The sequence below is a fragment of the Bufo bufo genome, chromosome 4 (genome assembly GCF_905171765.1).
Source record: "Bufo bufo chromosome 4, aBufBuf1.1, whole genome shotgun sequence".
Lineage (NCBI taxonomy): Eukaryota > Metazoa > Chordata > Amphibia > Anura > Bufonidae > Bufo > Bufo bufo.
The window spans coordinates 106,568,568-106,582,548 of NC_053392.1; the positions used below are offsets into that span (position 1 = coordinate 106,568,568).

Below are 13,981 nucleotides of genomic sequence, written 5' to 3' on the forward strand. Positions count from 1 at the left end.
TTGACAGGGCCAGGTCACTGCCAATCAGAAAGGAGAGGGAGGGGCTTACAGAGGAAGCAGGAGGAGCAAGGGTGCCCAGAGTGGATTGAGCCCGCCCTTGGTGCACTTAATTGATCATTTGCATATTAATTAACAGTATTTTTTCTCCAGAATGAAGCAACAGGTTATTAAATGAAAGTATAATTACATTCAGCTGAGCTAGCCCTACAAGGCATTGTGACTGGTTTAATAGTGAGTCTCTTTGTAACAGGTTCCCTTTAATGAAATGTCTCTGAAGATCTGTGAGTCAGGTTCTTGTTAAAGGGGTTGTCCAGGTTCAGAGCTGTACCCGGATACAACCTCTTCTTCACTCATTCAGCATGTGTATGCTAGGCAGAAACTTCCGCCTAGCAGTGAGCCCAGTGACTAATGGGTGGTCTTGAGCTCTGCTCAGGCTAGGGCATCGCTATAGACTGCCCATTAGTGCCTGTGATGTCACTGGGATGATTGCTAGGCGGAAACCTCAGCCTAGCAGTGTGAGAATGTAAACAAACAGCCCTTGCCCTGTGCGATGCTCTGATGCTCCACTTATTCATGCTGAATGAGTAAAGGAGGGGTTATGTCCCCTCTGAGTGCGAGTGTACATCCTGTATCTAGATATCTTCTAGTTAAAGGGATTATGTCAAGTATTACAATTTTCCCTTATCTACAGGATAGGGGATAACTAATTGATCACTGGGGGTCCGATCGCTGAGACCCCACTGAGCCTGAGAAAAGGGGTCCCATGTCCCCACCCTGATGAGTGGCAGGCTTAGCATGCACCCTGATACTCCATTCATTCTCTGTAGATAACTGTATATTACTTGGCACAACCTCTCTAATATATGCGACTGTCCAGTATAAAGTGGTGCATTCACATGCAGCAATCCACCCCCTCTGAATGGGGATGAACAATCGCTACTATGATCTTTCATCCCTATGCAGATTGTTTGACCGAACAAAGATATTAGGTGCTGCATGAAAGATACAATCACCAAACAACGAAGACAACATCAGATGTTTGGCGGCACCTTTACAAAGATTAAGCACCGTACGAATGCTCCCCCCAGATAATTGTCTCAATCCTTGACCCGTGTGAAAGGGCTCGAAGTCATGCTGTGGCCTCATTAAACAAGGGATAAAGGCATGTTTATATTGGCTGATCATAGCCACAATTGAATAGATTCCAGGCTGTCTTAACAGTAATTGGCCAGTGTGAAAGCGGGATCGGTCACCTCTATCAATTACCATATCTCAATGTGTCACCGGAAAATGACCTATTGTTTAAATCACGTTTTTGTGTTTAACATATATATATATTTTTTTTATTTGGTGATGGTATTTTTCATTTTCTATGTTAATATCTATATTTAAACAAAAAACATAAAATCCTGCAGTTTTCCCAGCGTCCACTAAGAATAATAATAGGTGCCACTTCTTGGTCTGTACAGATCACTTTACTGCAGTTACCTGCTTATCTATAGACAGAGGTGATATCATTACAAGAAGGATTAGAATGACAGATAAAACAGAATCCACCATTCACAATACGTGATTGTCAAAGCTTATCTATTCTTTCCTTGTACAATCACCTCTGCACAGGTCACAGCTGCCTAGATAATGCTCCCATAGAAGTCACTCCTGACCATTGTATCTGTGGACCATGGGGCTGCCGTAAAGCAATTTTCTTAATGCTTTGGAAATGCTGTTAAGAACAGTTCAGGCAAGTTGACCGTCCCCATAATCATGTTCAGAAAATAGAATTTAAACAAATCTGTAATAAGAAAAAAAAGAGATTGAAAAAAGATATGTTAGAGATGGCGGCATACACGCGCTTGGCTATCTCCTTCAGTTCCATAGAGCTGAATGATGAGGTGGACATGCATGCGTGTCTGCCACTACAGTCAAACATGAGAACACGGGCCCCCATTGCAATGATTGCCGGAGCCCCATTCAGACACATTCCCTATTATGTGCATAGGGGATAAGTTATTGTCGTGGGACAACCCCTTTAATACATTACGTGGCCATGGGATCCAGGTTCCATATTCTCCTGGTGGCATAGCTTTATCTCCCATGCATTTTTGGCATATCTTGTGCTTAGGATGGAAGCATCTTCTTAACATCTTTTCTTTTAGAGAATTCTAATTTCAATAATGACCTGAGTAATACATAATGAAGTATAGATTTGAAACTCAATGCAGAGACATATGACTGAAAGAGTGCAAAGTCAATCGAAAATATCAAACTAGACCGTAGATAAAACATATAGAAAAAACTGCATACAAAGCAGCTCAATAGCTGCCAAAAAGAGAATGCAGAAGGTCTACAGTGTTATCTAGGGGAGTAGGCCTGAGACAAATTCGTTCTTAGGGCGTTTTCATTCTTAAGGCCCCAAACTAGCATTTACTAACAGCGGACTTGTCACTCCCAATAATGCAGGGGCCACTTACAGTTGAAGCTGACTTGAACTTTTGATCAGTCATAACATTGGCTTCTATGAAAGGGATAAAAAGTCATATTGTAGGCCACATCATTATTGGTGTAACCATTCATGAGCAGTTTCAGCATGTTTGGCTTTCTTGTAGTTTTTTTTTTTTTTTATCCAGGATTTTTCTCTATTTTGCTTACTTCATTTTGCCATCTACCATCAAAAGCCTACAAGGGCCAACTACACAGAAGAATCCCAATAACATAAGGCTGTCATCACCACCCATTTTATTGAGGGCAATAGAGGTATGTAATCCTTGCCCTACACCGAATATAATATTTTTAAAGGCTAAGAGACCCAATGCGTGTCTGATAACCTGATAATGTTCTTACATCTGTCCCATGACTGGTATTGTTCACACAATTTGTTTGGAGTGCACTTTTGTCCTTATGGTGTCGTTTTAGTCAGGTAAGACTATGTTCACACCACGTTCAGTTGAACATGTTTGGCATGCAGTATGTGCTGGAAAAGCTCCTGGTAAAGCCCTTGGCCCCCAATGGACGCCAAAATACTATCCATTCGGCCTCCGTCCATGTGCTGACAACATTTTTTTTACTGTTTAGATTGTGGTTTCGTATACATTGGACCACCACAAAGTGTGCAGTATACTATATTGTGCACTATGGGCGATTGCTGATGACTGCCGCTGTATGGCTATAGATTGGAGGACACTCCTAATGTTAACCCACAACATATAGACCAAACACTGAACCTAACTGACTGCTCAGCAGGCCCTTCCTGATTCAGGTGAATTATATACAGTCTCTTAAAGCATCTTGGCTGCTCACATGTGACCTTCTCCATTTGACTAATATGCTAATTAAACATTCATTCAGATGGAATGAACTCGGTTTAAAGTTATCTATGTAAAAAAAAAAAATCCTCCACATGCTCCGTAAAGACACTGCAATCCTGGGGGGAAACAAAACATGCATTTTGTAACAGGTCAGGAATTGCACAAAGTAAGTTCTAAAGAAGTTGCAAAACTTTTCTTCCGAATCGATTGTGTAAATGAACGGAGTCACAATTTCTGCTTCATGGCAACTTAACAAGCCATGTGTCATTACGAACTGGAGAACAAGCTCGGACTGGCCCACCAGGGAGACGGGGGATTCTTCTGTGGGCCCCCAGTCTCCTGGGCCCGAGACAAGATGGAGGAGTAATTATTTCTCAGGAGAGATAGTTATTGTAGCCACTAGGTGGCAGTATCGCACATTGATGCAGCTCCTACTAGTGTACATTGTACAGAAGGCCCCGCAGTATCTTCTAAACTTCCCAGGCTGCTGGCAGTGAAGGAGGAGAGAACATGTCTGGCCATCCTCCTGCCCTCCCTGATGTCAGAAAACTGTGGCTGCTGGATAGAGAAGGACTCCTCTACGGTGCTGGGCTGATTTCTCAGGTGTGTGACTGTAGTGAGCTCTAGGAGACTGTAAGGGGGAATAGGGGATTTGTTTATAGCAGACCCAGATCTATGAATGCGTGCTGCTCTTTGCAGAGTTCAGAGTGGCATTGGGGGGACTCTGCTCTAGGTCCCCCCCAATGCCTCTGCTTTAGGTGCACCCCCATAAGTGCCTCAGCTCCAGATGCCCCCCCAATGCCTCCATTATGAAAGCACCCCTAATATTGAATCTTCTCTAGTTGCCCCCCCCTAATACCTCTGCTCCAGGATCCCCACTATTACCCTGCCTCAGGTGACCCCTATGCCTCTGCTTTAGGTGCACCCTCATATGTGCTCCAGCTCCAGATGCCCCCCAATGCCCCCACTCTAAATGCACCCCTAATATTGCATCTTTTCCAGTTGCCCCCCTAATACCTCTGCTCCAGGATCACCACTATTACCCTGCCTCAGATGACACTAATGCCTCTGCTTTAGGTGCACCCCCATTAGTGCCCCAGCTCCAGATGCCCCCACTCTAAATGCACTGCTAATACGCCTCTTCTCCAGTTACCCCTGCTGCAGGATCCCCACTATTACCCTACCTCAGGTGACCCTAATGCCTCTGTTTCAGTTATGACCCTCCATTTGTGCCCTTTGCTCACATTGCTCCTCTAGCGCCTTTGCTTGGGATTTGTTAAAGGTTATAACCTGCAAAGGGGGTTAGACTTATGCCCGAAAAATTCTGCACAGTGCGTCATATTCTCCAGTATTGACACATATGGTTTACATGGCGGCAGTGATGATATTCTGTATTTACAGGCATCACTTCTGCTATGTAAAGAGATACTGGTGGTGGAGTGCTGGAGGATTTAAAGGGGTAGTGCAGGTTTTCAAGTTATCCTCTCCACACCATAGGGCATAACTATATGAATAGTGGGGTCCGATTCTGCAACCCCCACTGATCCCAGTAATGGGTCCTGTACCCCCTTTTTGATGGTGTGGCAGGCCACACATTTGCCCTGCTGCTCTATTCATTCTCTTCGGGACCACTGAAAATAGCCAGCGCTGTACTCCGCCATCTCCGGCGACCCCATAGAGAATGGCTGGAGAGGCAGGGCATACGCTTGACCTGCCACTCAGTCAAGAAGGGGAATCAGTAGGGCTCCAGCGTTCAGACCCCCACGGATCACTAAGTAATCCTCGATCCTGTGGATAGTTTGACACATTTTGGGCCAGGTTTTTTATTTTTATTTTTAAAAATTTCACCAAAGAAAACCTTTAAGAATAGGCAATGTGAAAAGGTGAAACAGCTATGACACGACAGGTGATAAGTGTCTGATTGGTCGGGGTCTGACTGCTGGGACCCCCAAGAGCAAGGGAACGTGGTCTTAAAGGGGTTGTCTCACTTCAGTAAGTTGGATTTATCATGTAGTGAAAGTTAATACAAGCCACTTACTAATATATTGTTATCCATATTGCTTCCTTTGCTGGCTGGATTCATTTTTCAATCACATTATACACTCGTTTCCATGGTTACGATCACCCTGCAATCCATCAGTGGTGGTCGTGCTTGCACACTATTGGATAAAGCACTAGCCTATGTGTGCTCCCATGGTCCCGGCCACCAGAGAGGCTGATGCTTTTGCCTATAGTGTGCAAGCATGACCACTACTGCTGGATTGCAGGGTGGTCTGTAACCATGGAGCAGTGTATAATGTGATGGAAAAATGAATCCAGCCAGCAAAGGAAGCAATATGGATAATAACAGTATATTAGTAAGTTGCTTGTATTAACTTTCTCTACATGATAAATGCCACTTACTGAAGTGAGAGAACCGCTTTAAGACCCTTGTGTACATAGATTGGTGGTAATGTAATTGAATGTCTCAGGACCCCTTTTTTTCATGATCAGTGGGTGTTCCAGCAGTCAGACCCCAGCAATCTGATATTTATCACCTATCCTGTAGATAGGCGATAGGTCATTATGGTAGGACAACCCTTTTAAATATACTGTAGATTATGTACAATCTGTGGAGGTTAAGATTTGATAAATTTCATGCCAGACATTTATTCTTAAAGGGGTTGTCTCACTTCAGTAAATAGCATTTATCATGTAGAGAAAGTTAATACAAGGCACTTACTAATGTATTGTGATTGTCCATATTGCCTCCTTTCCATCACATTATACACAGCACGTATCCGTGGTTACAACCACTCTGCAATCCAGCAGTGGTGGCCGTGCTTACACATTATAGGGAAAGGCTGGAAGTGCGCATAAGCCAACACCTTTACCTATAGTGTGCAAGCACGGCCACCACTGCTGGATTGTAGAGTGGTCAAAACCATGGATATGTGCTGTGAACGGTATAATGTGATGGAAAGCAGGCAATACGGAGAATCAGAATACATTAGTAAGTGTGTTTTATTAACTTTCTCTACATAATAAATGCCATTTGTTGAAATGAGGCAGCCCCTTTAAGCCCACCGTGCCCCCGGAGGTCCGCTCCAGCCCCATTCACTATATTGAGGGCGGGCCGGAGGTCCAGCCGCAGCACTGCAAGCATGCCGAGAGGCAGCCGGACAAAAACTACAGCGGACTGGCGGCTGCACGGTGGGCTAGCGTTAGATCGGATGCGGCAGGCTGTTCCCCCGCCGTAACATCCTGCCGGACCTTGCTACTGCAAATGTGAAAGTAGCCTAAATTCTGCCACATGTATGTTTGTGCATTTTTCTGTGAATGTCTGCCATCATACTTCATCTTTGATATTTCTGTTATCACTGTAAAGGTTCATGAACATGACCGTTGGTTGTTTTGCAGTCCGTAAATTGCGGATCTGCAAAACATGGATCCCGGGTTTGTGCATTCCACGTTATGCGGAACAGAACAGCTGGCCTCTAATAGAACAGTCCTATCCTTGTCTGTAATGTGGACAATAATAGGACATGTTCTATAATTTTGCGTAACGGCCATGCGGGCATACAGACACGGAATGCACATGGAGTCAATTTCCGTTTTTTGCAGCCCAAAGCCCCATTGAAATGAATGGTTTCACATACAGACCACAAAAAAAAAAATGGTACGGACGAAAAAAAATAAGTTTGTGTGCAGGAGCCCTAAGGTGGGCCTCCAGAATCAGTTACACTGGTGGGCCCTAAGTACCCCAGTCCGACACTGCTGGAGAATGTAACAGACTAGTAGTTTAGAGTGTGAGGTCATCAAGGTCGGCATAATCTGATGGCCCCTATATTGAAATCTACTCCAGCCCCTGAATGTTCTGAGGCCGTTAGCCTCGCCCACATTACGCCCCCACCCTCTCCACTCCCCAGTAGTGAGGGTGGAGTAAAAACGCCACATGCACCCTAATTTTGGTGCACAGGCGTTCTAGAAGTGCAACTTTTTTATGCTAGTTTCTGGCATAGGGGGTCATTATAAATAATGATTATATAGAAACTAGAAAATCTAGGATGGGGCCTTCACATATTCCATTATCAGATTCAATTTAAATCTAAACATGTCCTACATGTGAGCTTTATGAATTGAAGAGGAATTTTTTTTTTTACTCTGGCTCCCTGCGGTGAGCTCACAGACCCCTTTTTTGGCTATACTGTATACACGAGGAGATGCTAGATCTATATGTAAGCTAAAAAACTTCTTGTAAGAAGAGAACAAATGCAGCATGGGAATAATTCTAACATGCCTTGTATTATATTTATTATGTTTTTTAGACAATTTTTAGATCACACTAGGCTGTTTGGAAAAGCATGTAAGAAAAGGGTTCTGGCTTCAATGAGCCGAAATTGCTGCAAAATATTAGTCTAAAGCAGGGATCAGCAATCTTTGGCACTCTAGCTGTTGTGGAACTACAATTCCCAGCATGCTCTATTCATTTCTATGAGAGTTCTTAGAAGAGCAGTGCAAGTATGTATGCTGGGAGTTGTAGGTTCGCAACAGCTCGAGTTCCGGAGGTTGCCTACCTCTGGTCCAGTGTCAGACTGGAGTGCCTAGGGCCCACCAGTAAAATTTATTTTGGGGGCCCACCGTATAGATACATTCAAATATTACCTGCTCACACAGCAGCAAGATGCTATCAGGTGATTGAATATGGGGGTCCCTGCAGCAACTTTGAGAAGGTAGGTCCTGGGGAGAAGAGGATACTGATAGCTTTCCTCTATACCTAGAAGTCATCTCAGCTCTGATCGTGTCTATAATAATATGAACATAGGCTGGTTGAGGTGCTGTACAATGAATATATGTATGTAGTGCAGTAAGTCTACTGTGTTATGTGCCACTTGTGCAGGGGGTGGGAGACTAGGGGCCCACCTTTCTCAGGGGCCCACCGGGGGTTCACCTGTACCCCTGTGGGCCAGTCCGAGCCTGCCCTGGTCTAAAGTCTTAGGAAACAAAACATGAAAGAGTTCAATCAGCTCACCCCAGCCAGTGCACGGCTCGGGCATCTCCAAGTAAATCCATAAAGAGAATGTCCAGCACCATGGAAAGTTAAAATCCAAAGGTTTATTGCTCCAGAATAAAACCAATACAAAAAGAGATGGTACACTGTGTATCAGAGGATATTAGTTAGTAATACCATGATGCCAGCAGAAAAACCTCATTGTGTGACGCGTTTCTGGCACAAACTGGCCCCTTATTCACAACCTGCTTCTGATTAAGTGGGTGGGAGTTAAACACATGTCCAAATACCGCCTGCAATTTGCATATAAAAAAGTATAAAAATAAATAAATGAGATGAATATAAAAACAAACAAAAAACACATGTATTTCAGCCAGGGGGATGGACGGTATTTATTAAAAAATATCCTGGTGACAGATTCCCTTAAAGGACCTGTCACCACTCCTGACCTGCCATTTTGAATAGCTTCATGCATTCCCCACGTACTAACAATTCTAGAGCATCTATTTTTATGTCTGTATGTTGTGCCATTCCTGTATTATTCCTGCTAGAAGATTGCTCCTCCCCAAGCCACGAGTACATCGCTGCATGCAATAGTAGTGGTGTCCTCCATCTGATGATTGCCGGAGGAAACGCTTCTCTCCCGGCAATCGTCTGTGGCATCAGGGTGTCTAATACACCCTTTATTTGTATTTTGTTTGTTTTTATATACATTTCTTTTTTTTAATTTAGTGATATGAAAATTGCAGGTGGTGCTTGGAAATGTTTTCTTTTTTAATGTCTGCCCACTTAATCAGCATCAGTTTATGAGTTAGGGCTGTTTTACACCAACAGATTATCTGACAGATTTTCTGACCAATCATTGGTCAGATGGCCTCTTACACACACAGACCTTTTGATATACACACACCAACTATTGGTCTGATTGGTCAGATAATCTGTTGGTGTAATAAGGGCCCAGTCTGGGCCAGAAACGCGTCGACCATGCAGTTTTTCTGTTTGTATCACAATATTACTAATATCCTCTAGAATCTCTCTTTGTCTTGATTTTATTCTGGAGCAATAAACCTTTGGATTTTTCATTTCTGTGGAGCTGGACCTTCCCATTATGTACAGTTGCAAGAAAAAGTATGTGAACCCTTTGGAATGATATGGATTTCTGCACAAATTGGTCATAAAATGTTATCTGATCTTCATCTATGTCACAACAATAGACAATCACAGTCTGCTTAAACTAATAACACACAAAGAATTAAATGTTACCATGTTTTTATTGAACACACCATGTAAACATTCACAGTGCAGGTGGAAAAAGTATGTGAACCCTTGGATTTAATAACTGGTTGAACCTCCTTTGGCAGCAATGACTTCAACCAAACATTTCCTGTAGTTGCAGATCAGACGTGCACAACGGTCAGGAGTAATTCTTGACCATTCCTCTTTACAGAACTGTTTCAGTTCAGCAATATTCTTGGGATGTCTAGTGTGAATCGCTTTCTTGAGGTCATGCCACAGCATCTCAATCGGGTTGAGGTCAGGACTCTGACTGGGCCACTCCAAAAGGCGTATTTTCTTCTGTTTAAGCCATTCTGTTGTTAATTTACTTCTATGCTTTGGGTCGTTGTCCTGTTTCAACACCCATCTTCTGTTGAGCTTCAGCTGGTGGACAGATGGCCTTAAGTTCTCCTGCAAAATGTCTTGATAAACTTGGGAAATCATTTTTCCTTCGATGATAGCAATCCGTCCAGGCCCTGACGCAGCCAAGCAGCCCCAAACCATGATGCCCCCACCACCATACTTCACAGTTGGGATGAGGTTTTGATGTTGGTGTGCTGTGCCTCTTTTTCTCCACACATAGTGTTGTGTGTTTCTTCCAAACAACTCAACTTTGGTTTCATCTGTCCACAGAATATTTTGCCAGCACTGCTGTGGAACATCCAGGTGCTCTTGTGCAAACTGTAAACATGCAGCAATGTATTTTTTGGACAGCAGTGGCTTCCTCTGTTATCCTCCCATTAAATCCATTCTTGTTTGGTGTTTTACGTATCGTAGATTCGCTAACAGGGATGTTAGCATATGTCAGAGACTTTTGTAAGTCTTTAGCTGACACTCTAGGATTCTTCTTCACCTCATTGAGCAGTCTGTGCTGTGCTCTTGAAGTCATCTTTACAGGACGGCCACTACTATGGAGAGTAGCAGCAGTGCTGAACTTCCTCCATTTATAGACAATTTGTCTTACCGTGGACTGATGAACAGCAAGGCTTTTGGAGATACTTTTATAACCCTTTCCAGCTTTATGCAAGTCAACAATTCTTAATCGTAGGTCTTCTGAGAGCTCTTTTGTGCGAGGCATCATTCACATCAGGCAATGCTTCTTGCGAAAAGCAAACCCAGAAATGGTGTGTGTTTTTTATAGGGCAGGGCAGCTGTAACCAACACCTCCAATCTCATCTCATTGATTGGACTCCAGTTGGCTGACACCTCACTCCAATTAGCTCTTGGAGATGCCATTAGTCTAGGGGTTCACATAGTTTTTCCACCTGCACTGTGAATGTTTACATGGTGTGTTCAATAAAAACATGGTAACATTTAATTCTTTGTGTGTTATTAGTTTAAGCAGACTGTGATTGTCTATTGTTGTGACTTAGATGAAGATCAGATCACATTTTATGACCAATTTGTGCAGAAATCCATATAATTCCAAAGGGTTCACATACTTTTTCTTTCAACTGTATTTAAATCTCGGAAAATGCACCAAATCTATCACACGCCATGTGCGCACATTTTCTGATGGCAGAGTCTAGCGTAAGCTGTCTGAATTCTCTCTCCTTTTGTGACTCACTCCTGGTTTCGGTTTCCAAAATTGCATCAGGAAACCTGACCATGTGGCTGTTCCCTTATATGCCATTATCAACACTTGTTTTGTTTTGTTAGGGAATATGAAAGTATATATATGAAAGATCATTGGCATGATCCTGAGAACTGCCAGGAAATCTCTGCTCACCAATGCAATGTGACTGACGAGGTATCCGCCAGTGTCTTGTATAGATTTCGGGTTCGGTCAATACTAGACAACCAGGTATCTGCTTGGGTAGAACTTGAGCCACCATTCAACAGAAAGACAAGTAAGTGCCAGTTCTAATTAAACATCTCCTATATACCGTATTACATTATTCACACATTTATAGCCTGGTAAATAATGACGAATATGTTTGTATTGATATAATGTATAGAGAAGCTATAAATGCATGGAAAGTTTTCAGACCGTTTCACTTTTTTCATATTGTGTTATGTTGCGGCCTTGTGCCAAAATTAAAAAATATATATTTTTTTCCCCCATCATTCTGCCCTTAATAACCCATAATGAGAAAGTAAAAATAGAATGTTAGAAATCTTTGCTAATTTATTGAAAAGGAAAGAACTAAAATCTTGCATTGACATAAGTATTCAGACCCTTTACTCAGGACTTAGCTGAAGTACTTTCGGCAGCGACTACAGCCTCCAGTCTTCTTGGATAAGATGCCAAAAGGCCTGCACACTCGGACTTGAGGATTTCCTGCCATTCTACTTTGCACATCCTCTCAAGCTCTGTCAGGTTGGATAGGGACCGTCAGTGAACAGCCATTTTCAGGTCGCTCCAGAGACGTTCGATTGTGTTCATGTCAGCGCTCTGGCTGAGCCACTGAAGGACATTCACATCGTTATCCCTAAGACTACTTTCACACTAGCGGCAGGATGGATCCGACAGGCTGTTCACCCTGTCTGATCCGTCCTGACGCTATTTTGCCGTGCCGCCGGACCGCCGCTCCGTCCCTATTGACTATAATGGGGACGGGGGCGGAACGCCCTTATTGGATAGCTCAAGATAAGTAGAAAACAGCATATTTTGTACCAGAGTGCTATAGTTTGGACTTAGAATAATTACAGAAGTCTTGCCTGTAAAGTGCCAACCTAAGGCCTCATGCATACGGCCGTTGGGCGGCCGAGGCCATATTGCGACCCGCATCACGGATGCGGACCTATTCACTTGAATGGGTTTGCAATTCCGGAGATGCGGAATGGAGTCATGGAACGGAACACCAGAAGCACTACGGAGTGCTTCCGTGGTGTTTTTTTTTCCGTGTGGCAGGCATCAGTCTTCTGCTACATTATTTGTAGGATGCTCTCCTAAAAAGCCCGGAAGGCTTCTAGGGAATAAGGACAATTCTGCGCACTAATTATCCATTCGTGTCCCAGCACTTGGAAAGTTACTCTCAGGCACTTGTGCTGAGGTCCATAAGCTAGATTCAGCTGTAACCCTCACTAGGCTTACTTCATATTTAGACATAGACTCACTGTCTGGTGCTTGGTTGCTGTGTTTGTCTTCTCCAGGCTTAATCAGGGCCCACTGGCCACCAATGATAATACAATACACGGAGGGGGGGGGGCGACGGAGGCCGCACACTGGCCACCAATGAAATTACAATAGAGGGGGGGAGGGGGGCCGACGGAGGCCGCACACTGGCCACCAATGAAATTACAATAGAGGGGGGGAGGGGGGCCGACGGAGGCCGCACACTGGCCACCAATGAAATTACAATAGAGGGGGGGAGGGGGGCCGACGGAGGCCGGACACTGGCCACCAATGAAATTACAATAGTGGGGGGGAGGGGGGCCAACGGAGGCCGCACACTGGCCACCAATGAAATTACAATAGAGGGGGGGAGGGGGGCCGACAGAGGCCGCACACTGGCCACCAATGATATTACAATAGAGGGGGGGCCGCACACTGGCCACCAATGATATTCAAACTGGGGAGGGAGGGGGGTCTGCCCCCTGCTGCCTGGCAGCCCCTGATCTCTTACAGGGGGCTATGATACACACAATTAACCCCTTCAGGTGCGGCACCTGAAGGGTTAATTGTGCTGATCACATCCCAGTGTAAAAGATCGGGTGCTGCCAGGCAGCAGGGGGCAGTCATGTACACAGTTTGTAGTATATTCTAACTAGAAGCGTCCCCATCACTATGGGAACGCCTCTGTGTTAGAATATACTGTCGGATCTGAGTTTCACGATGTAACTCAAATCCGATGGTATATTCTAACATAGAGGCGTTCCCATGGTGATGGGGACGCTTCAAGTTAAAATATACCATCAGATTGGAGAAAACTCTGATCCGATGGTATATTAACTCCTGACTTTACATTGAAAGTCAATGGGGGACGGATCCGTTTGAAATTGCACCATATTGTGTCAACGTCAAACGGATCCGTCCCCATTGACTTGCATTGTAATTCAGGACGATTCCGTTTGGCTCCGCACGGCCAGGCGGACACCAGAACGACTTTTTTTTCATGTCCGTGGATCCTCCAAAAATCAAGGAAGACCCACGGACGAAAAAACGGTCACGGATCACGGACCAACGGAACCGTTTTGCGGACCGTGAAAAAATACGGTCGTGTGCATGAGGCCTCAACGAAATGATTTCACTGATTGGAGCTTTCTTAAAAATATTATGCCAGAGACTTCCAGTAAAGTAAGAGGTTCCTAAGGAATTCAATCTAGAGTTCTAAAACCCATCTAGTCGTTAAATTGATGGTACTCATGGAGTTCACTGATCTTGTGTATGGTATGCCTAAAGACTGTATTTGGCCAGATTCCCATGAAATGTATGCCTTTCGGAGTGTTGCTTTAATAAGCACCTATA

The 13,981-nt window shown here is 44.1% G+C and overlaps 1 protein-coding gene across 1 annotated transcript in view; it reads left to right on the plus strand.

The window, feature by feature from the left end:
- Nucleotides 1–13,981, plus strand: part of IL20RB (interleukin 20 receptor subunit beta) — a 53,518-nt gene that overhangs the window by 16,657 nt on the left and 22,880 nt on the right. Inside the window, exon 3 of the mRNA XM_040427615.1 lies at nt 11,230–11,420. Coding sequence (XP_040283549.1) covers nt 11,230–11,420 — 191 coding nt within the window. The remainder of the gene's footprint in view (nt 1–11,229; nt 11,421–13,981) is intronic.